The following is a 23,903-nucleotide window of genomic DNA, read 5'->3' on the forward strand; positions in this document are numbered from 1 at the left end:
GATAAAATGTAGCCCAAGCAACAAATATTAATCTGCTAATTCTACCTGTATATGTATTATGCTAATTGAAATAAAGCTGGTAAGTAAGCAGATGAAAGAAAAGAAGTTTCTAAATACCGTGACTGTTGCACCGTGATGTTTCCACAAGTCGATTGTTTTGGTCATAGCATGCCATGGCCTGGTAACGATAGCCTTGTCCACATTCCTTAACATCTCCTTGTACCTTCATGCCCAGCAATACTTCCAGCTTACCCTCTGGTAAAATACAGTCTGACCAATTTCCCACAGGCTGAGCACTGTACTTGTCACACGGACAAAACTGATTCTCGATCAGAGGATACAATTGAGAATTTTTGCATTTATCTCTTTTCTTACTTTTTCCTAGAGAGAAGAAGAAATTACTTCAGAAACTTCATACAAGTTTACATCTCCTCAAAAATTTCATTTAGACTTCTGTAACAAATGCTTGCAATCAAATACTTATGCCTGAACACAGTTACATTAATCTTTATTCATTTAAGTTAGTCACTTCAATTTCTTGAGTAATGGATGCCTACAATTTGTAATAAGGCAACATGTTTAAAAATAAAGTCATATTTTTATATTTACTTTGGATAATAGTCCTTGGGAAGTACAGTTTGAAAAAGAAACTAAAAAAAAAGTTACCCTTTTTACCTGGTTTACCCTATTTCGTCAACAGTCTGCAGTACAATTAAAAAATTGCCTCTGGATAAAACTTTCTGAAGTTGAAGAAAACTGCAGAAGGAAGTAACATACATCTTTGCCACTGTAGCAGCTTTATTTTTATCACCTGTTGTTGTACATTAGTTGATTATCATTCTTCCCATCTAACAGAATAAGCTCCTTCTGTGAATTTGTATCTTCTCAAATATCTTCTCATTTTCCTTCCCCAACTGAAGCATAGCCATCCATTCACCTTTCACTTCCCATTAAATCTATTTTTAATCTTCTCTTTACAAAGTTTGCTTGATACTCATTTCCATGCTAAACAGTTCATACATATTAATGCAGAAGTTTTTGCAAAAGTACTTTTTTAAATGCTTGTTATTTAGATACTACTGTAAATTAATATTCTGTAGAATTTTCCTCGCTATCCAAAACAAGGCACTGAGCACAACTTTGCAGCAGCCCTAGTGCTTGTATTTACTATTGCCTTTATTTAGAATAGAAAAAAGCTAACTGAAGGAAAGTTCATCTTTCTTTAGAAAACAAAACTTCACACTAAAAATACGCTTCTCCTGTCCCTCCTCATTTTTACCGTAAATAATTATGAATTCACTCCGAGTCAGCTTTACATGTAGGTCTGAGTGACAAATTGCCACAGAGAATACACCACAGCACAGAATCACAGAATATTAGGGGTTGGAAGGGACCTCTGAAGATCATAGAGTCCAACCCCTCCTGCCTGAGCAGGACGAAAAAATCACACACAACTAGGACAGATCACTCAGAAAAGCATCCAGACAGGTGCTGAAAGTCTCCAGAGAAGAAGACTCCACAACCTCTCTGAGGAGCCTGTTCCAGTGCTCTGTAACCCTCATAATAAAGAACTATGTATCACCTAGCAAGCTTGAAGGGGTGACTTAACTCAGGACAGGGAAGTATCTCAAAGTCTTAATAGTATGGTAAGGGAATCTGTTTTTTCTTGCTTTGTTTTTAAAATTTAAAAAAAAAAAAAAATTTTTAGTCAGGGCTTTTTTCCCTTGTGGAAGCAAACCTTGCAAAAAGTTTACTAGAGCTATAAGAAAGCCACAGGGAGCCTTCTTGATGGTTATGAATTATTCATTGTCCACAGGTCTTCTGATTTACAGAGGGATGGAGTTGGAGATAGGGTTTGGATCCTATCACACTCTTCCTGAAGCTGCTAATGGGTACCCCCCTTAGCTATCTTTCCTACACTGCAGACAATACAGACTAATTGGCAAATAGTGCTGTGACAGAGGCCGAGTCTCACTCTTGAGGTTTCAGTAATAATTTAAAAGCAGACCATGTTTTTTTCTCTTCATTTCATGCAGAAGAAATAAAAAAACCCACAGAAACAAAAAAGAACAACCCACCAAAAAACCTCCAAACCAAAGAAAAATAAATTAAAAACAAAAGAAAGAAAGAAAAAAAAAAAGAAGAAAAAACACAACAGAGAAAAGAAGTTGAAGAAAAAAATATTTCCAAGTAGAAAGGTGTCCATCACATGGAACAAAGAAAAGTTTCTTGCAAGGGGTTGGACATAACTGGAAAAACTTCTTGCTATCAGGAGGTAAAAAAGTAAGAGCGTTCAGAGTTATGTCAAGAAATGGCAGAAAGTTAAGCAACTTATTGTCTTATGGTGACTTGAGCTTCTAGATGAAGGCAATAGAAAAATGGAGAATTAAAAGAACTTGGAGAGCAATCATTCAGCCAGGGAAACAAATTACTTAATCATAAAATTGACATTCAGGACTGCAGCTAGGATGTTCAAAAGAGGTAAAACAAAGTTTAAGGCTGAAAATTATGATCTATAGCAAAAGGTTGAAAAGAAATCAGCTGCCATAGCAATTCTAAATGCATCAAAACACCATCTGAGAGGGAAGTCCTGATGTAGCGAAGACCAGAAAGCAAGAAGAGGAATGCAAGTTAACATCTGACCATGTTAAGGAGAGATTGTCACCATTGATTGTTACCAATTTAAGTAAAAAATTAATAAATCCACTTTCATAAGGTTTTCTATTAAAAGGTTTTCTATTGGAAGCTCTAAGGGAATTTCAACCAGATTTTTCCCCCCCAATTACAGTTCAGTGTAAAAAAAACCAAACAAACCAACAAACAACCAAAATCAAAGATCTCATCCAATCCTGAGAATTCTGGCAAGATGCAGTTTGTGCACAGACTCATGGGCATGCAGGAATCAAAACAAATTGCAAACCTGCTCTCTTAGCCGAGAAAACACACAAAAATCAGGAAACTACAAATAATTAATAGACTATGGCCACTCTGGTTTTCATTATCAGTTATCAAAATCTAGTTTCTTGTCTTGGTAGACTTAAACTAGTTCAACCTTATTTTTGACTGAAAGTAATTTGAGAGTGATTTCCTACCCCAGGACTTCTCTGAATGCCTCAGACTTCCTGCATCATGTTGAAGTACCCAAGGTCTTTGGCATTTTACACCATTAGGCAAATCTGTTAGTGTTTGTGAGTTACATGCTTTTCAATAGCCATTAAACTGCCCAAAATTTGCCTGAAAACCATGAGTAAAGCTTAAAGAAAAAAAAACACTGAAAAAAAAAAATTCATATTTCAAGGTGTAATTCAGAGAAATTGCTTGAGACAGTAACCTCAAAGGTCTGACTCTTATATTTGTTAACTGTTTATCACAAATAGATAATCTCAAGGACATGATTCTGTACAAACAACAAACCACAAACCAGCAACCTTCCTGACTTCTTTGTGCACAGAAGCGGGGTGCAGAATCATGGTTTGAAATAACTCTGGTATGAAAACCTTTTAAATAGCAAACAGTTGTGCCCCTTTCAGTGAAAAGATAATGCAGGGCTCAACAAAAATGCAGGAAAATATTTTTTTTGTTTTACTTCCTTGGACTGGATCAGATTGTTGGTTAATTATGCTGCTTTATATTTTCAGCCTCCCTGGGTCTACAGGCAATGCTGACTTGCCTGTCAGGAAAAGAAATGGTCTGCTTTGCAGTTTACTAAGTGTGCTCCATTTAGAAGAAACCCTGGCCTCCTGTGTTCTCCCATCTCTCTTGCCACCTCCCCATGATCAAGAGTCTGAGACATATGGCAGGAGTTTGTTCTCCTGAGGGGTTATTTTTTTGTTCCACCAACATCATACAGAGCATGGCAGTGACATTGGGTCTGCTTTCTGCCATGATGACAAACTTTGCTTGTTTGTCATAAGGGATCCTCAGAACAATGCAGGGTTTAACCAAAACAGTAGCAATTATTAATAAATTATGCATTATTTTTCTGGTTACTCTTACCAACAAGGGTACGTTTTCTTGTCCTCACTCCTCCACAGTCCCCATTACAGGAAGAAAACTTCGACCAGTTCGTAAATTGACAGTCATCTTGGCAGGGAATCTGGCACGTCTGAGTTAAGGATGGTAATGGGCCAGAGTATTTAAGGCACTCACTGATGTCAGCCTGTCCTCCATCCTGTCTGCGACAAGTAATTGCTGGAAGGAAAAAGGGATGGAGTTTAATTCAGCAGTTTTTTCATGAATGTCTCTATTCAATTTAGTAAGTCTACAATATTCTACCACAAAATCACAGTGAAAGCTCAAAATAGCAATACAACAACCTCGTATTTGCCATCAGTTATCCGTTGCATGAATATAATTCACATTTCTGACTTTTTTGAGATTGTTTAAATTACTGTTTATCACGACTTGCCAGGGGAAAAAAAAAAATCTTACAGAGAACCGTAAATATTATAGACATAGCACTATGTCATCCACATCTGTCTTATCACTTTTCACATTATTATTTTTCCTACAGATACAGCCTATAACTCAGGTATTAAAAAACTTGCAATACCATTTCAAGCAGCTCAATAGTGTGTAAGCTATAAAGTGGTAGCAGCAGCATGTATTTTAGAATAAGGGACACACATAAAATTTAGAAACATATTTGAGTTATGGGTACCACTTAACCACCTGCAACAGTATTGCTGCCTAATCTTCTTCAGCAATTTTTAGTCTTGAAAAAGACTTGAAGGACAAAGCATGTCTGCTAGGAATGGAGTATCAGCCAGTAGGGCTACAATGCCTTATCACAGGGCAGCCGTATCCTGAATAAAAGCTTTTGCTTATAAGAAAATAATATTTTCTTAAGAAAATGTCAGATGGCACAAAAGGAAGAAGTTGGAACATAACAATTTACTAAGACTAAGGCTGTTTCATGAATATAGTCTTTAGCGATGCTCTATTATTGTTCCTGATGGATAATAGTTTTCTTTAACATGGCTGCTTATCTATTATTCTAACCTAAGCCTCAGAAAATATAATTGTACTTTCTTGCCCAAAACCACATAAAACTTATTATGCAGCAACAAGGTTGGAATCTTCTAGTTTTTTACATAATAGAATTATATTTATGTTTCTTGGCATCTGACAGCACAGTATATGCAGTATCTCATAATGGCTGTGAAAGTAATCTGGGCCACCAATTGTTACAGTAACTTTGCATCTAAACACAATTTATCATTCTGTATACATATAAGGGAATATCATGTTTTATATTAGACTCCACTCCATAATTTAAGCACGGCACTTCCATTGGACTGACAATAATTGTTTTATTGGTATGTGAAAAAAAAAAAAAAATTACTAACAAAACTATTATGGCATAATCAAGTTCAACTGTTGGAGAAAAATGGGATTTGAATGCAAAATTTCAAAATATGTGACTATTTCTTCTTGGAGGAAAAAGGAAGAATACTTCAGGAAAACCTTTCTTCCTTTCCCCTTTCCTTTCCTCTTCATTTTCTGGATTGTTGTAAGGTAATAGTAACGATTTAGCAACCTATGATTTCTGAAAAAAGTTTGTCTGACAGTTCTAAACTAAATTTCTACCTCATGATGACTATAGGAAGCTGAACGTGATAATTCACATGGTCCATTTCATCATGTGCCTGCTAAAACGTATATAAAGGTCTCAGGTGAATTGTTTTTGCCTCACGTCTGTGGCAAAACACTGTGAAAAAGAGGTTTGGGTTTTTTTTCCAGAGATGCTAAGCAAACAACTTCCCTGATCCTTGACTGCCCTTTGGAGCAGGGCTGCCAACACTGTTTGTAATAGCACTGCATTAAGTTGTGATTATTGGGGGACTTAACAACTGTACATTGGCTAATACAATTATTCTGTCAAACCCTATTATTATTGGTGTAGATTACATGAGGAACCCCTTTTTTTTTTTTTTTTCCCTGAGGTAAAAATCACAATTCAGACTAGTGCCACCACTTTGAAATTCACAGAGGTCAAACATAAATCCTCTGTCTTGACTATGACCTTGGCATGTGCATGCATCAGCAAAACTAACTGCATTATCTTCACTGCACTCTCAGGGAGATATAGGCCACCATTTTTTTGCAATGTAATCTAGACCTAGTCAAGGACTACAAGAGGGTCCACTGATTAACTTTTAATAACCTCCCTTGAAAGTTTTGGATACTGCCTCTCCATCTAGTCCTCTGATTGGCCATAAACATTGTCCATTGAACAATACACTTTCTTTCTAGCTAAATTGACATTTTCTAAAGCCAATATACATTCCTTCATCTTTCTTGGTTATTAAACATTACTCTGTGGGCAGCTATCCACTCTGACATAATTTTTTTCAGACTTGTATTAGTGCATCTAATTTACACCAAGAGAAGCTCCCCTGAGGATTAACACTTTGCTTTGTTTTGGGTTTTTTTTCCAGATTAACTGTCAGTTGCACTGTAGCAATCAAAGCAGGAAAACTCTTCATTTTTGAGACCTAAATATTTCACCTTAATAACAACACAAATTAGAGGACAGCTTGGCATACCAAATCAGTTCCTGAATCTTAAGTTTCATAGTGCCTGTCCATAACTATTCATTTTACTTCTGGTTGACAAGACCTGGATGATTCGCTCTATATTCCATTTTCCTATTGTTATTCTACAAATTCAAGTACCAGTTTGAAAGGTTTATATTTTTTGTGACTGTTGAAGAGTGGCTATTTTTTGATTCCTAAAGTCAGGATTTGACAAATGAATACATTCAATTAATATATTATTTTTGCCTAGTAAATGTCTTACTTGACATCAGCAATGCTCTTACTGTTAGTGGAGTTACTTTCTCTGCTCACAACCTAATTTGGGCAAACTTATTCCCTGCCTCTCTGAACAAACTCATTGTTCTTTAATTATGTTCTGTAAAAGTCACTGAGATAAATGAGTAAGTCACTATACAGAGATGTAACTTTAACTACTTTAAAGCCATGCAGTGCAAGACTAATTATTTTGCCTATACATCCACGCTATATTTATTACGGACATTAGCAGTAAGTGGAAAGAGCTTGGTTCATCTATTACTGAATTAAGCCCAAGTAGCTGTTAAGTGAAAATATAAACCAGGAGTACTGCTAACAAAAAAAAAAAAAAAGAAATAAAAATCAAATTTAACACGGAAACCACTCACTTACAAAATTGGTTTGGTACTTAACAATTATTATCTCCCAGAAGAAAGGTGGGAAATAAATGGAAGTCTATATTTTCTAGAAAAGGGAATTTGATGTAATTAAAACTTTATCTGCTAGCATTGCTTCCACCAAGCCACTGGGGACTACAGGCTAATATATATGTTGTTGGCATAACAAAACACTAAGACAATATCTGAGCAAGTCTTGTTATGAATGAGTTTACATAAAAACCGTACCAGTGTTCCCATCATTAGTATACTTAATTGAGATTTCACTGAGATGGGAGATTCAGTGAGATTCTGACCCTTAGACCTAAAAATTAAAGTATTTTATAAATGAACATGCTCTATGTCCTTCATTTACAACACAGTATAATACCTTTTTTTCCCCATTGTTATGTATTTTTAGCAAGAAAAAAAAAAAATGATTCTGTTTCATTTAAAGAAAGGAAAGAATTACTTCAGCACACTAGCTTTTCTCACACCTACTATGAATGCTGCCTAGGCTGACTTAATCTATATTTATTTCCTTTTCTGTGGGACAGAGCAGACTGCATGATGCCATGTTTCTATCACAAAGCAGCTTAAGCAGGAGCACATACCAATAATGTTAAAATATAAGCCTGATTGTTCTTTATGCACCAAAGAGAATAAAAAATTGTTTCTGCTGAATAAAGTTGTCTGGAGATTCTGGTTCTTGTTTTCATAGAATCTTAGAATGGTTTGGGTTGGAAGTGACCTTCAAGCTCATCTAGTTCAAATCACACCACACAGGCAGGGACATCTCCCACTAGATCATGTTGCTCAAAGCCCCATCCAACCTGGCCTTGAACACTCCCAGGGAGGGGCCATCTGCAACTTCTCTGGGCAACCTGTTTAGTGTCTCATCACCCTCATGGTGAAGAACTTCTTCTTAATGTGTAATCTAAATCTACAAAAATTTGTTTTTTAATTTTGTCAATAAAAGTATTTTTATCCTGTAAACACTACTCTTGAGCACTGTTGTCCAAATTCTTCAGTAGAAAACCAGAAGCTGCCAGTTGTCCTTCGCAGTGCCTAATAACACAAACCAGGCAGTAGGGCAGTCTCATCTGTTAAGGCTCAGTGACATTAAAATAGTAGTTTATAGCTCCTAGAAGCAGCAGCACCCCTTCATTATTTTATCTCCCTTTTTGTGCTTTTAATGAGGACACAAAGTCCTCACAAAAGCAAACATCCCCCCAATAGATAAGCAGTGCCCAGGGAGGGAGGCTGCAGTTCCTGCTTAGCCACAGTGAGAGGAAAAGGGTTTTGACCACGGTTCTGTCTCTGAGCCTCCCCACAGCTCAAACAAGCCTGCAAGGCCTCCTTGTGTGCTCAAGACCATCCTGGGAAGCTTACTCCAATTCCCCAGCTCCACTGTCTTTCAAGTAACTCTACATATACACTGTGAATAAAGACTAGTGAGAGCTTGGGATCAGCTCTTTAATAATGGCCAATTCCCAACGACGTCAAGTACAGCTATTCAGATATTTTCTCTGACAGCCAGGTTACTTACGCTTCTGCTTCAATTTCATAAATGACCTTTCTCTTTCTATTACAGAATGTGCTGACAGATTTAACAGTTTTCATCCCATTCCTCCTACTAAGCTCAGAGTAAGATTCATGGTGGCAAGGACTGCAGGCTGTGCATCCTTTTGCAAATCTCATTTCAGTCACCAGGATAGCCCTCACCATATTTGCATCCACCCATATACATGGCAATTTGACTAGGCTATTGCAGTTTGAGCACCCGAGCTTCTCATCTGCTACATGTCCTCCTCACTAGCGTTGGGATGCAGTCCAACTAGCCCTACTTGCATCTGCAGAAGCTACTGGCAAAACAAGCATTTTTGGTAGAGTATGTTTCCTAGGTTTTCATATATAAATTAAAAGGTGTTTTAACTGTATTTCTAAGCTCCTTCTCTAAGTCACTGCAGCTGAAGTTTACCAGTCCATATTTTTTTTTAATGTATGCGCATAACTTAACACAAGACACACCTGCCTGCGTTGTCCACAATTTCAAGGTTCATACATCAATCAATCTCACTGAGCAGACCACTGCTTTGACATTATCTATTTGGTAATAAATGTCAGCCCTAAGAATACAAAGTATTATCTCTTGGCACACCCTAACTGAAGCAGGTTCCTCTCACGGTGAATTTTATAGCTCACATCCCCATCAAATGCTACTAGCCTGGCTTTATCAAACATTTCCTCTCTTGTTTTTATTGTTCATTTTTTTAACAATTTCTTTAACAATGTATCGCAAACTTTATGATTCACCCAAGTATCTCTTCTGCCAAGAAAGACCTATATGATAAAAATGTTGAAGATCAGAGATAGAAATAGTAAATTTGTGATATAGTTATTAATAGGATCTTAAGAACAGACACCTAATCAGTCATTTTTAATGATTTCTAACTCCTAGTTTTTCCTTCATATTTAATTATCTTTCTAACTAAAATACAGTGCAGACTACTTTGTTCAAAATAAACTGCTAATGAAAGCATAGTCAGATGTGCCTTTTCCCTGGTGTACATTCCTGTTTTTTCTTATTTAACACATTTGCCAATACAGTAGGTGTTACAGTGTGCGTAGGCAATCAGATCAGAAATAGGACAAACTAATAGCATTGACAACCTCCCCTTGCACTGAAAATGAGCAACCAAACTGTTCTCATATACAAGAATGCAATTACTTGCTCTACTGAGTATCAAAACAAAATAAAAGGACAATCCACAGGAAACCAAAGCATTGAGATTACTTCTATAATCTTATTATTCCACTTTGTCATCAATAGCAAATTACCACAGATTAATGAATGTGTGATTTCTGTATTCATGAACATCAGAAATTTGAGAGGTAACTCTTCTTCAACTGGAAAAGAAATGCTGCTATGTCTACATTTTCAAAGTATGGTAAACGTTTGTACAGAAATCACCAACTAATAGTTAAATGATCTGTTAAAAATATATTTATTCCAATATCAGATTACAGATGCTGTATCAGAACGTTATACAAAATGGATTTCATATGTCACTTTTTATCACGTCCTGATTTTAGGGTGGTTTAAATGATTTGCACAGTAGTAACTCAGTCTTTTCTGCACGTACATAACAAAATAATATTTAAATATATTATTTCTATTCCAGAACTTTTAATAAAATATTGTCATGCAAAGCATTTCATAGACTGTAGAAACTTTATTTATGGCAAGGAAAGTACATGGGCAGGATTCTACAGTGAGCAGGGAGATGGGACAAACCAACTTCCAGAACCTTTCTTCAGAAACTGGTGAAATCTTTCTAACAGTGGCCAGAGCAGAGCTCAGTCAGGCAGATGCTCACTTTCAGGTCAGCCTCCCTTCAGTGAGCACCCGCCTTGCATGAAATCAGCTCTTGTACAGGGGATCAAAAAACATAACGTGCCCACCGACAATTCATGCGTGGCTATTTTTGTGGCAGAACTTGAAATATAAGAGGGGAAAGGGAATATGTTAATGCCCTGTGTAGGAAATAATATTACAATAGGAAATACTAAACAAATAAAATACCCTCTCCATATTAAAAATGTAGTTTTCTGAGGTACAAAGTAAATAAATAAAACTTCAGCCAATAATCTCTAGAATTGCAGAAGTATGTTTTCCACAGTGAAAGTACAAAAATCCAACTGTTACTTCCAAAGGTATTCAGAAAAAAATTACTTTTCTAACTCTAGAGAAAAGTTGTACTAGTTTAGTTAGCTCCTACAGAATATCAGTTTACTCTACTGAGCAAAAAATACATACTCAACCTATCATCAGGTATTAAAACACTGAGACATGATATATAAGAAACCTGTGTTTGAAACTGACATTTTCTTTCAATTTACATGATTTACATTGATGGGAAAAATATGGGGCCAAAACATACTGTCTTTAAAGGCTGTAATTTTATCAAGTGCAACAGGCTAGACAATATGTAGATTCATATTTAGGTACTTGGACTGAGGCAAAAATAATCTTTGGTTATCCAGCTTAGCTTTCTCCATGAGTTCTACTATAAAATGTATACATTAGAGAGACTTAGTAAAAAGGAAGAGCAAATGAAAATCTCACCTTTCTGATAGCTGATCTCAGAAATAATTACAGAATTCTACCAAAATCACCCACTTTTTTTCATGCTTAGATGATCTCAGGACTCAATTAACAATTGCTCGTCCTACCACTTGACCACATTACTCTAGAGAGCTACTTCCATTATAACTGCTTGTAGGAACAAGACTATATCATCCTTCGCAAGACTGAACTCTTAGTAGTACCCAAAGGGAAATTATGCCAATTTCTTTTACCAGATTTCAAAATTGTATGCCCAGTAATCGCAAAATAATGTATTACTCCATATGTGTGTGTACCACAGATGATTGAAATTACAGAAATTACAGTTTAAAAAAAGGTAATTCTCATGATGCACAAGAATAATAAAATAACCATTTGCATGGAGTACAGTTTCTTTATTAACTGACTTTGAGGCAAAGTCAAGAGACTTAGGTATTACCATGCAAGTACAGAAGACAAGATTTTGTACTATCTGAACTCCTACTGTCAAAGACAGAAATCTTATTTTCTCAGTGTGTAATCTGAATGTATCCTCCAGAGCTGAAGAAATAGATTGCATTAGTGATAGACTTTCCAAAGAATTATCACAGCCAGCAGTCTTGTGTATTAGCAGGCAATACCTTCAGGTTTCATTTTGTGGTAAGCCCTAAATTGATCTCCTGTAACACTTTCTGAGTAAGAAGTAGGAGTTACTAGCTTAAGATTTACTCTATTACTTTTAAAATTATACCATAACCTACTTCAGTAGTGCAGGGAAGTTAATGACCAGAGCATTTCAGTTCTGCAGTTAGCGGTATCCTTTCTCAAGAATTCCACAGTCTGCTGAGCCAATATTGTTTTAATGGATTGGCACTCAGAAAAGGCAAAAGAAAAAACACCTTCCTGGAATTCAGAGTTGACTAGTAGTTTAAAGCAATTCAATTACTGTAACACAGCAAGGAGGAACTCCAGTTATTTTCATAGTGAATTTTTTTAATGCCCCTAAAAATCTGTCTCCTGATTATACTTAACGGAGTCACACAGTTCTGTTAAATCTACAAAGCTCTTTATGAAGACAGGTGACAATAAAGCTGGATAGGGATGCTAGAAATTATTTGTTATCTAATGGAAATGGCAGATGAATATTTGGATCACTCAGCTCGAAGTCCAGCCAGCGGCTGGTTCAGAGTGCTGCTCCTCAGTTGATAATTCCAGGGCCAATTCTGTTTAGCATCTTTAACAACCTATACAAAAAGCATCTTCAGCAAATTTGGGACAATGCGAGTTTGAGAGGAGCGGTCAGTACCTACCTGGAAGACCTTGACAGCCTGGTGAACTGGGCTGGCACTGAACTTTAACAGTGTAAATGCAAAGTCCTGCATCTCTCAACACTCACACTGCTTACTACAGCTACCTAAATCATGGGTATAGAGAATGGTGAGCCAGACTGTTCTCAGAGATATATAGTGAAGGCATAAGGGGCCACTCACAGAGATTGCAGCAAAGGAAATTTCAGCTTAGGTATTAGGGAAAAAAAATGCAGTGCTAGACTGGACAAGAACTAGAGCAAATGCCCAGAGAGGCTGTAGGATCTCCATCCTGGGTGATACTCCAAACATGTTGAGACACTGCTCTGAGCGCACTGCTCTAGTCTGGGTGGGATCTAATATTGAAACTGGAGCTGTCCAGGTGGAAGGTTAGACCAAGGGACCTCCAAAGCATCCTTCCAGCTCAAAACTATTGTAGGGTTCAAACAAACACAGGGAGCAAAGAGTCTTATATTTGGTCTAATGGACATACCTGTAAATATGTTTTCACATCCTTGCCACATTAAAAATGTCACATTTTCACAGGTGAATTAACACAAACTTTTTCATAAACAGAAGCATGTAAAATCCTTCCTTTCTTTCTTTTCTTTCTTTCTTTCTTTCTTTCTTTCTTTCTTTCTTTCTTTCTTTCTTTCTTTCTTTCTTTCTTTCTTTCTTTCTTTCTTTCTTTCTTTCTTTCTTTCTTTCTTTCTTTCTCTTTCTGTCTTCCTCTTTCTGTCTTTCTGTCTTTCTTTCTTTCTCTCTCTCTCTCTCTCTCTCTTTCTTTCTTTCTTTCTTTCTCTCTCCATTTTTATAACATACTTTCTGCAAACACCTTTGCAAATTTGCTTCAGGTAACAATGGTGAAACAAACTGAACAAACAATACCTTAAAATTAGCCACTAATCTATACTTAAAAATAAATTAATACGGATATTTTATGATTAAAACATTTGCAAAATACTAGTTAGGATGCACCCTACCACACTAGCATTCAGTGTTTTCCTTTGCTGATGAACATAAATATAGATAACATTCATGCTAAGTTGTAATGACTAAAATTTAAGGTACTTCTCAAACCAGTGCAGCTATAGATTTCTGAGGCATATATGACAGCAATAAGGAGTCTAACCTCTTGCTTGTAGCCCAGGTCCACATGTCTCCTGTGCTCCTGGACTGTCTTGGCGTACATACCACGGTACTAGTTGGCACCTGCGCCACTTGTGGGTCTTCCACCTGAAATGAAGGGAGAAGCAATCAACTTCAAACAATCCATCTAAACTTGTAGTGATCAAAACTGTGGCAGCACATATGCTAGATAGTATTAGAAAGCTATTGCTTATTATTAATTGGTCACAGAAAATTCACAACAAACAGTAACAATACCATAAACTTCTCTCTCTTTCTTGTTAACTTTTTTTGTTCCTTTTAGGATTAGGCCATTAAGAACACAGGGAAGGAAGGCAGAGTCAGAGGAGGGAAGAGAAAGCAAACCGTATCTATTTTCAAGGACTTCCAAGTATAAAGGTACATTAACACAACCTAACAAATACACAGTGAATACAAACCACAAGGAGGATTATACCCAAATAAAAGCATTAACACACTTCTACAAGATGTGAGAAATGAATTTTTAAAATAACAGTATACAAAATAATAAAATGATGTGACTTGAATACCCATGTAACAGAACTCCTTTATTATGGATTTATATCTGAGCATGCTCAGAGTATTTTACCAGCCAACAAAATGACACAATTAGAATTGTAAAGTAGATTTAGTGAAGTGACACTAACATCTCATAAAAACAACATGCACCCATTAAATGAGGATGAGTTTTAAATATTAGCACATCTTAATAAGCCTTCTTTCTTTTTCACTTTCCCTTCCTTCCTTTCTTTTTTCCAACTATCTCAGTGAAGCAGAGATATGTTGAAGTTTCCCAAATACACTCCCAGAGATAAAAGCCCAGGGTTGATTTCTGGTTCATGCAGTATTGGCAGCTCTTTTGTATGCTGTCACATACAAGTATTAATGCATTTCTTTATATTTTCCCTCTTTCCTCTTCCCAGGTGGTTTCTTTCCCTCTCCTACATATTCTTTGCAGCACAACAACAAATGGAGCAATTCTGCCTTGCTTGAAGCACAAACAAGTCATGGAATTACAGACAAAGATGAGGTCAGGTGAGCAAAGTCTGAGGTTTTTTGTTTTGTTTTCTCAAATTTCAAAATGCTACGATTACAAAGGTAAAGTTTTCACAACAAACAAACTCCTTTGCTAAGCTTCATCTTTCAAACACAATTGCAAAAAGAGAAATCAGAAGGAAAAAGGGACTCCAGCTACAGCAAAGCATTGGGATGGTGGGTTTAAATGACTGTGAGGGTGCCTCAGGCAACCCCAGAGCACTTGGTATCTCTGATAGCTGAATGACAGCACCTTACTAATGTGGAGCCAACCAAGAGATCCAACATAAAGTGAGTATGGGCCCAGAGCATATAAAAAACCCTACACAGGCAAAAAGAATTTGCAAAAGCTTTGATAAGAAAGGCAATATTGGGCTGCTTAAATTATTCTATCATTAATATAAACTGCTATGAAACTTTGTAAAAGTTCCTTTCTAGTGCTGTAGAATACCCTAGGCACTAAATATAACAAATCCAGGCAAGTCTGGTTGCTGTCACATCTCTGAAATAATCCATGTTATCTGAATTACTTGGGGGTGGGGGGCAGGGAATTCTGTCCACAGCTCAAACCATCAACTGTTCTGATGTTCAAAATTTTCTCAATGATTTTGCACCTCAGGTTTCATTGCAACTTGCCTCTGCAGGCTTGTATCTAAACTAAGGCATGATCCAAGCTGAGTGTGTGAGTCCATCTGTTGCAGCATGTGTATAGGTCAGAAAGATGCTAAAGAAAATATACAGAAAATGTTTATAGTATTAGTTTGTGTCCTGAAATTTAAATCACCTGATCTACCACTTCCTAGCAACTCTTCTTCTTCCTGGCACATCATCACACACTAGCTCAGGTAAAATTTGATATTGAAGATACTAAAGAGAAGAGGAGCAGGCATCATTTCAAAAGATAAAACTCTAAACGTGGTATTGACCAGAAAAAGTTCTTGAACTGTATTTCTCTGATGTTTGGAGAACTGATTTTGGTAGCTTCTCAATCCTGTTTTATATCCTTTCATATCTTTCAGCTATATACAGTATGATCTCCTAATGAATTTGCAAAGATAATTCTTATCAGATTTTGAAAGCAACACATTTTTTGATAATACTTTTTTTTTTTTTCCCAAAATAAGCTTCAATTTTATTTGCAGCACTGCAACAGGGAGTGATTTCATAGGAACTAGCAAGTGTTTTTCTCTAGCCACAGGAATAACAGAACATTGGCTTCCAGTTCAAATGTATGCATTATTCATCCAAAAATATTTTTTTCTTCTTTTTTCTTTTTGCCAAGTAAATCGAACTAACTGCACTAGATTTTTCTAAACTTCGTCTGTTTCAACAGCCAGATCCTGATGTACATCTAGACTTTTCTATGCCACTCAGATACTACAAAACTGCCTGAAAATTTTCTTAATCTGTTATGGTGGAGATCCTCACCTGATGAAACAGTACTCATCATTCTCTGGTGAAGATTCAGTCAACACAGAGAATTCAAAATAGTTGCTAAAAAATATTTATCCTGGAAAGTAATTCTTAGTTGTCGTAATGTTCCTGCAAAGGAGCTGGAACAAAATGAACTACTGACTCACTCTGGGCCCAACTGAGTCTATGTATTTGTTCTGAAACCTTGATTTAGCTATGTATTCTATTTTTTTAATTGGAATTCAACAAGCTTTTGAGGTAGTACAGGATGAAAAATCGTGTCTGAGCTGTCTCTGGCTGATTTAGAGTACCTGTAGCTATGGCAGACAGGAGAAGCTTCACACTCCTTTTCCTCAAACAAGGAGTCTGGGCACTCTCGACCACCGTTGGTGGGGAACTGGATGATGACTCGGTGACGAGTCTGCTTCTGCACCGTGACACCCCCTGCAAAGAGAAGAGCTTGTTTCTCCTGCTGCTACATAAGCATGACAGTAATTAAGGGAAAAATATAAAGTAACAGGTATTTGAGTCGATTGTGACATGTTATTTTGTCCATAAGCAGAAAATTAAGCCTAATAGATAAAACAATTTAATCTCAGCTAAAGGCCAGGAACCAGAAGTAAACAGAAAGAAACAGTAGCAACACAGAACAAATTAATATACAGTTAAAGGGAATGCACAGTTAAAGTGAACAAAAATTAAACTACCTCAGTTTGCTTCTACATTTTACAGTTTCAAGGTGTAAATCTGCCCTAATCGTGTGCATTCAAAACCAGAAATTAATGGAAAGACATTATCAAATATCACAATTTTTTCACTCAGTAAATGTCTCAATCAGAAAATCTGTTTGTCTTTTGCTTATCTCCACAGCCAGGAATATAACAAATTTAATTTACAGTCTTGGTTCTCTCCAGGTCAGGCTTTAATTCTGCTCCTTATACCATTGTTTCACATCTGGGACTAGCATTACCCTATCTAGATACACAAAAAATATTTCAAAAGAGCATGCTTTACGTTTAAATACAAAGTTTTATTTCCCACTCTGGAATTAATTTATAGTTTACAGTTTTTAATTATTATACTTATTCATTATTATTGATAAACAGCAAAGAGTTCCTGTAGGAATTTTTATTCCAGTCATCTCCAGATGTCAGTTCTTCAGACAGAAAATTAAGAGAAAACACAAATTTATATTAATTCCATAGAAATACCTAATACACAAATATTAGGTAAAAATCTTGTAAATGTTTTTTGTTTGTTTGTTTTGTTTTGTTTTCTTTTTTCTTTTTTCCTTTTTCTTCCCAGCTAGCTGTGGCACAGACACTTGGCTGACCACATTGGTATCAGCTTTGGGTGGGTTATTACAGCAGCTGCAGCTTGTCCGAACACAGAAGTGTGCTGGAGCACAGCCAAACAATTGTAATTAGGAGCAAGTGGCAGGAGAATCCCGGTGGTGGCTCTCCACCACCTGGCCACTTTTCAATGCCTAGGAAACCCTCTGCTTCAGAGTCAATCAGCTCCAGGAGATGCCAGGAGCTGGCACAAGGGACAAGACAGACGTGCAGCTCAGGAAAGCTGCTGACCACCTTGCTGACACAAATGGGTAAAACCCATGAAATAAACGTTTGCATCATATAAAAAGAGTCTGACTCACTGAACAGACAAAGGACCTATATTGGTCCAAAAATATTCCTCTTTTTAGCAACATACATGCTAGTTTGTAGTCAATATTCATGCAGATATATTAATTGCATCAAGGCCTTTCTTAAAACCCACAGAAGTAAGAGCACAAGAGGATGGCATTTCTGTCCAAGATGAGAAAAAAAAGATTTCAGAAGGAACTATTAATAATGCTTAAAATAACATAGTATTAAGTATTTAATAGATTCAAATTCAATGGTCTTACTTCACTGTTCTTTTTCAAAGGTTATAAATTTTATCTTCCTAACCCATTTTTTATTTATTAGAATGCACTAAGCGCTAATATGAATTATGGCAAAAATGACTTTATGCTAGTGGTACTTTACAAAGCATAAAGAATTGGCCACGACATTCGAAGTGTGTACATTTGATGTAACAATATCTTAGATTCTGATAATATGGTAGCTGTGAGTAATCACCATGTCCCACATGGGGATTAGCACCCCGTGAAACTCAGGGTATTACAGACTCTGTCTGTAATAGTATATATTATAAAAATACCTCCTGTTAAGCCTAAGAGAGAAAAGGTGATAACGCAGAAAAACGTGGGCAATATTAAGCCAGTCATCAGTTTAACATTATGTATGATTTCAATGCAATAAAAATTAAAGGGAGACCTGTACTGCTTTTAAGAGCTTGTAAAACTGTCTGTTTCAGTCTTTACACTAAATACTATGTGGTCTGTGGTTAGTTATCTCTTTATCAGTGCGAGATGCAAATGGCAGTTTGTAACATCAAAGCAGGCAAAATGGGGAAAAAAACAAACCCAAATTAATGCTTATAGAAAATGTATAGAAATAACTATTCTTTTCAACAAAAACTCTGCATCATCCTTGCAGCTGCTCTACCAGCTATAACATGTTCCCTGTCAGAAAGAGATGTGTATAAGTATCTTGCCAAAATTGATGGCTAGTCTAACTCCTTTTTTTCTTACAGCTGTCTACTACCACACAATGGGTAAAATTACCTTCCTGACATGAAGAAGGACACAATGTCCATTCACTGAACGGAGTCACGATACAGTCCTTCCTACACGGAAGCAGACAAGGCCTCACTGTTTCTGGTCGCAGGCTCTCAGGGCATCTAAAAAACAAAACCCCCCAAAAAATAAGCATTATCAAGCAAACAATCATTCTGCAGTGAAGTCGTGAATCACAAGAGATACTGAATGCCTCCAGGCACGTGAGGACAGTGCTAGCTGCCCAGAATTCACTGGGATTGAGCTCAGAAATAAAAAATGCTAAAATTTAAATACAGCTGGTGGAAGCAATTCAAAATGGTTCATTCTGCATCTGAGGATTTAACCAAAAAACCCATCAATAACAAAAAAAAACAAACAACACGATTCCTCACACACCCTTCCAAACTCTGCCTTTTGAGTTATTTTCAAGCATCCAAATAACTATGATAAAAGCCATCTAGTTTAGCTTAGCAAAATACATTTTTTGCTCTTCATAAATTTCCAAGACGCATATATAGAAGGAAGCATATTTAAACTAAATAAAATTGCTAACCCAGGAGTAAATAGGCTGGACATGACTATGACAGAAATTAGAAAAGGGTTTGAAACTACCAGATCAATGAGACTGTGAAAGATTGTCAGAAAGGACAAAAAACCTTGCTTGTTTTAGGAAGAGGCTTGATCAGCATATAAAAGCGATTACTGGAAGGCCACATATGGGTCTCATTAACCTAGGTCACTTGCCCTCATTCTGTGTTCTCATTTTTTCATCAAGGACAAACCTCTGTGTCGCAATACTTGTTTTCAGAATGATGCAACCTCTTACAGAAGTACTGCAGATCTTCAAAATAATTTCAAAATTACCATACCCTAAATGGACACAGCATGTGGATTGTCAGGAATACATGAAGAGGCAAGAAAACAGAACTTCTACATATTTGAGCTTTTGGCTCTTTTCAGCGAAAATGTTACTCTGGCTATCTTTTCCACTTGTAGCTGCTGGGCATCTTGATCCAAAGAGATGAGGGACCAGATTTATATTTGGATTGGATCAGCTGGGGACGCTTGGCTTGTGTGAGACATTCTTTTTGCTAGGCTGAAGGGAGCATAGGCAAGTCTAACAATGAGCTACCAAGATAATGTAGTCTCCATGGTCAGTGGAGAGCTATGCCTGTGTCAGTGTTGGAGTAGAAGCAGGGGAAGGGAGTAGAAAAGTTGAGTTGCAGCTTTACAGGAACATGTTCTTCAGCAATAACACTCCATGGGTTGTCTCTGCATTTGCCTGTCAATTCACATAAAAATTTCAGAGTATGATCCATCACTGTGAACCATCACCAGCCTCTTGGTGCCCTCGTATAATGATATCTCCATCCTTTGTTTTTTCCCGCCTAAAACATGCTTGTGAAAGATCATAAATTATTATAGCTATAGCAACATGAATCTATAAATCTCCACTACCTCTCTATAAGTTCTCTTAATTTAATTTAAATTGTGCTTTGTTTCTATGTGATTTATAAAATCAAATTACATATGCATGGTGGCTTAAATAGGGTCAGGTACACTAAAAATATAGCTGCCAATCTTATACACCAAGTACACTGTCAGAAATTTTCTCTAAGGTTAAAATTGAAACTGAATATGAAAAGTATTGAACATTAGGGTATTAATGGCTTTTTCCTTACAGAACAATGGAAATCATAAGCACACTTAAAAAGTTTGAACTGTACACATTCAGTGATTCACTGAAAGCTTAATCTTTCAGGAGCCCTGAACATTACAGTTCCTCTTCAGATCCTTGGGCAAGGCAATTAGTTCAATTAGAACTCCATTTCTATCTTTTATATTGTTTGTATTTAGTATATGTGGCTTAAAGCGAAGTATTGATTTTTTTTTTTGCAGTCCTTATTCAAGGTCAAATTAAATAGAAGAGATACAAGCTGAAGTCTAAGGTTGTGAGGTAGATAAGGCCAATAATATTGATTGTATCATACCACTGTAATCCTTTTTATTAAGGGGAGTTTAAAACAAGATTCCTATTTGCATTTTCTCGTTAAATGTCTGGTTCTTTAAAAAACAGTGATTTTATTGCGACAATTCGAAGGGTCTACCAAGACATTTTTTTCTCACTTCACATGATAAACTTATGACACAATAAAACAATCGTCCTCCCAACAATTTCAGGTACAATCAAAGGCAGAGACATTAACAGTAGAATTAAAAAGGAAGATAAATCATAAAGGGTTTTTTAATGTAAAATGAGTACCAAACAAATGATATAATGGTATCATGACTGAATAGAACAACATCATAATGCAGATACACAACAATTTAGATTACTGAATGCATTGGAATTATTCCACATATTTCCATTTAAAGTAAATTAGGAATAAGTCTACTGCTGAATCAAACAACAAACGGCAGGCACTGTGCAAATATTTAGTGTGAGAATAGCTGCCTCATGGACTTTCTAAATGACCTCTGCTATTAGCTGTCCCAGCTTTGAAACTGTCCTCAGTGTGATATACTTACAGACTGCCAAACTGTATAAAGATACTATCATATGCATTTTACTAGCAGCTAATCTGTATTTAACCCTGGTCACATATTAAAGTGGAAAATTAAATCATTGGTGCAAAGGGATCTCTGAGAAAAACACAAATACGGGGAAAAAGAAGCCTCACAAAGGTTGCCAAACTAATGTTCCATCTAATGTTTCAAACTAATGCCCTGTCAAAGCTATATTAGACCTCCTCATTCTGCATCGGAGAAGGTGCACTTACATGGGTTGTACTGAATTTAGACCCAAACCAGTATTTTTCCATGGAACTGCACTAATCCATATGGAGTACTACTTGCTTGGAGGTACCACAAGAATCTTGGAAATGGTGCTGCATTGCACACCACCCACATGCCTCAAGACTTTTGTCTCGACCTGATGATTGCAAGGACCCAAATGGATTTAGCAGTCAGTCATCTGTCAGCAAAATCATCACTGTAAATATCACCCATAAAAAACAGCAGTGAGAAAGGTATTTTGTAGTCCTGTAGCTTTAGTTTTGCATTTCTAAAAGATGAATTGTTCCGTAATGAGAACACAAGGATGGAGGGGTTTTTGTCTGAGCATGCAATTATTGGTGATATCAACATAGAGCAGTGAAATCCAAAGATAATTATAGCATGAAGATACATTTTAAGATCTTTACTTTTTTGGGCCCACTTGTCCCACGTTGACTCTCACACAAATGACCTTTCTTGTCTGCATCCCCACAGAACAGGTGGCCTCCCCATTCCAGCTTGCAGAGGAGTTGAAAGCAGAGACAGACATATCCTCTATGCACTGTCCCCAGGGGCCAGTCTGCCAATGATATACAGTGCAAGAGTGCTCGTTACAGCTCCGCGTTTCCTGTAGGGCACTACTATTTGGGCACTGTATTCCTCCTGGAACAATAAAACAGGACAAAAGTTCATGCAGTGGAGGAAAATGAATTGTTTTATTAAAAAAAAGAAAAAAACAGAACAAAAAAAACCAAAACACCTACAACAAACCTATTTTAAAATCTTAGTAGTTACATATCATCACTTTCATAACTGTACATGGACAGTAAATGTAAATGTGTACAATAAGGATGCCAAAATAATCATAACTTCTATAACATACTAATGTGCTTGGAGTAATCTATAGCTCTTTGACTTTGGGGTTCTATAAAAGAGACTGCAAGAGATCACATAAGGAGCTATGAAGGCTCTAGAAATTGTTAAATATTCTAGCTATGCATGTGTAGAGAACACTGTTTATGTCTAATTCACAGGCCAATTAAAAAGGTTTTCAGAGCTCTTGTCCTGGCTCCCAGTGGATATTTATCCATGCTACATAATTACCAAAGGGGATGGCACAGCTGGGCAATTTCAGGCCCAGGTTGAGATAACAAAGGCTGTTGTAGGTTAAGATTAAAATGCATTTATGTGTCAATAACCGCAAAGAAAGCTCAGATAATGCTATCTTTGTTGTGCCTAGTCTCAGTCATTATGTTAAGTTTCAGCACTTCAAAGCTAATCCAGCCTCCCAGTCCTCCATGAGTGAAGAAGACTTGATCATATGCTACTAGATGTCTAGTACTGTGAGTAGACAGCATGTCTGCTAGATCTCTGGTGTTACTACACATACAGAATCTAGGTTTAAGAATGAATTCAAACATTCATGGCCTACACAGATACAATAGGACTCCTATCTCGAAGTGATGGAAGATGAGGGAAAATCTAAATAACATTTTCGTTTTTCTAAAAGAACAAAGAAAGATAACTGAACGAGGAGCTTTCTACTAGTTACTGCAGATGAGCCATACAACTTTCCTCTGAAAAGGAAAATGTGTGCTCACATCAAGCACATGTCAGAGAGCATATAAACCTTAATATCCCAACACTGAAATTTAGGTTGACCTCCTGTTTTACAGACATGAAAGAGGGAAGGGGTTTTAAGCAGTTGTCATTGAAAAAAATTAAACAACTAAATGTCATAATAGAAACAACAAATACTTCAGGTACTCCAACACAAATCTCACAAGACTGAAAATAATTTTATAGCACAGGTTCCTTCTGTGAAATGTCTAGATCTGCAGCAAACACAAAAAAATGGCCATTCTAATGAAACCATGGGACAAAATCCAAATTCTGACATTATTTACATAAAGATGGAAATCTGACTTTGGGCTAAAAATATTGGTGCAACCAAGTAACAGTAAACATCATATTAGCAGAGATACCATGCCAAAGACTAACTAATTTTAAGTTTTGCAAAGGAGGAATTAGAAAAACCTTAAAATATGTGAATGTCATTAAACAATTACTGGAATCTATTGGTCTTTGTCTCAAAATGTCTGCGACTTAATTCTATCAGAATCGCTTAAAATGTATGTCAATATGCAAAGTATCAAGACAAAGTGTCCTACACATTTTCATCAAAAATTGAAATAAAATAAAATGGTAAAACATAATTGTGGTTATGTAAAAAAAAATTAAAAATTATTTAAGCAGCTTCCTTCAGGAAATAAAAAATCCTCC

At 36.5% G+C, this 23,903-nt stretch overlaps 2 protein-coding genes across 3 annotated transcripts in view; one reads left to right on the top strand and one right to left on the bottom strand.

Annotated features, from left to right (window-relative positions):
- LOC127381886 (uncharacterized) overlaps positions 1-23,903 on the top strand; it is a 74,593-nt gene that overhangs the window by 43,910 nt on the left and 6,780 nt on the right. For both annotated transcript variants that reach the window (XM_051612805.1, XM_051612806.1), the window contains 2 exons: positions 14,019-14,113; positions 14,659-14,770. In XM_051612805.1, coding sequence (XP_051468765.1) covers positions 14,019-14,113; positions 14,659-14,770 — 207 coding nt within the window. The remainder of the gene's footprint in view (positions 1-14,018; positions 14,114-14,658; positions 14,771-23,903) is intronic.
- The window catches only part of THSD7A (thrombospondin type 1 domain containing 7A), a 274,526-nt gene that overhangs the window by 39,777 nt on the left and 210,846 nt on the right, over positions 1-23,903 (bottom strand). Inside the window, exons 10-15 of the mRNA XM_051612804.1 lie at positions 22,049-22,283; positions 18,852-18,967; positions 16,495-16,627; positions 13,719-13,822; positions 3,997-4,191; positions 118-381 (exon numbers count right to left, since the gene is read on the bottom strand). Of these exons, the coding sequence (XP_051468764.1) occupies positions 118-381; positions 3,997-4,191; positions 13,719-13,822; positions 16,495-16,627; positions 18,852-18,967; positions 22,049-22,283 (1,047 nt within the window). The remainder of the gene's footprint in view (positions 1-117; positions 382-3,996; positions 4,192-13,718; positions 13,823-16,494; positions 16,628-18,851; positions 18,968-22,048; positions 22,284-23,903) is intronic.

Source organism: Apus apus, chromosome 2, assembly GCF_020740795.1.
Source record: "Apus apus isolate bApuApu2 chromosome 2, bApuApu2.pri.cur, whole genome shotgun sequence".
Lineage (NCBI taxonomy): Eukaryota > Metazoa > Chordata > Aves > Apodiformes > Apodidae > Apus > Apus apus.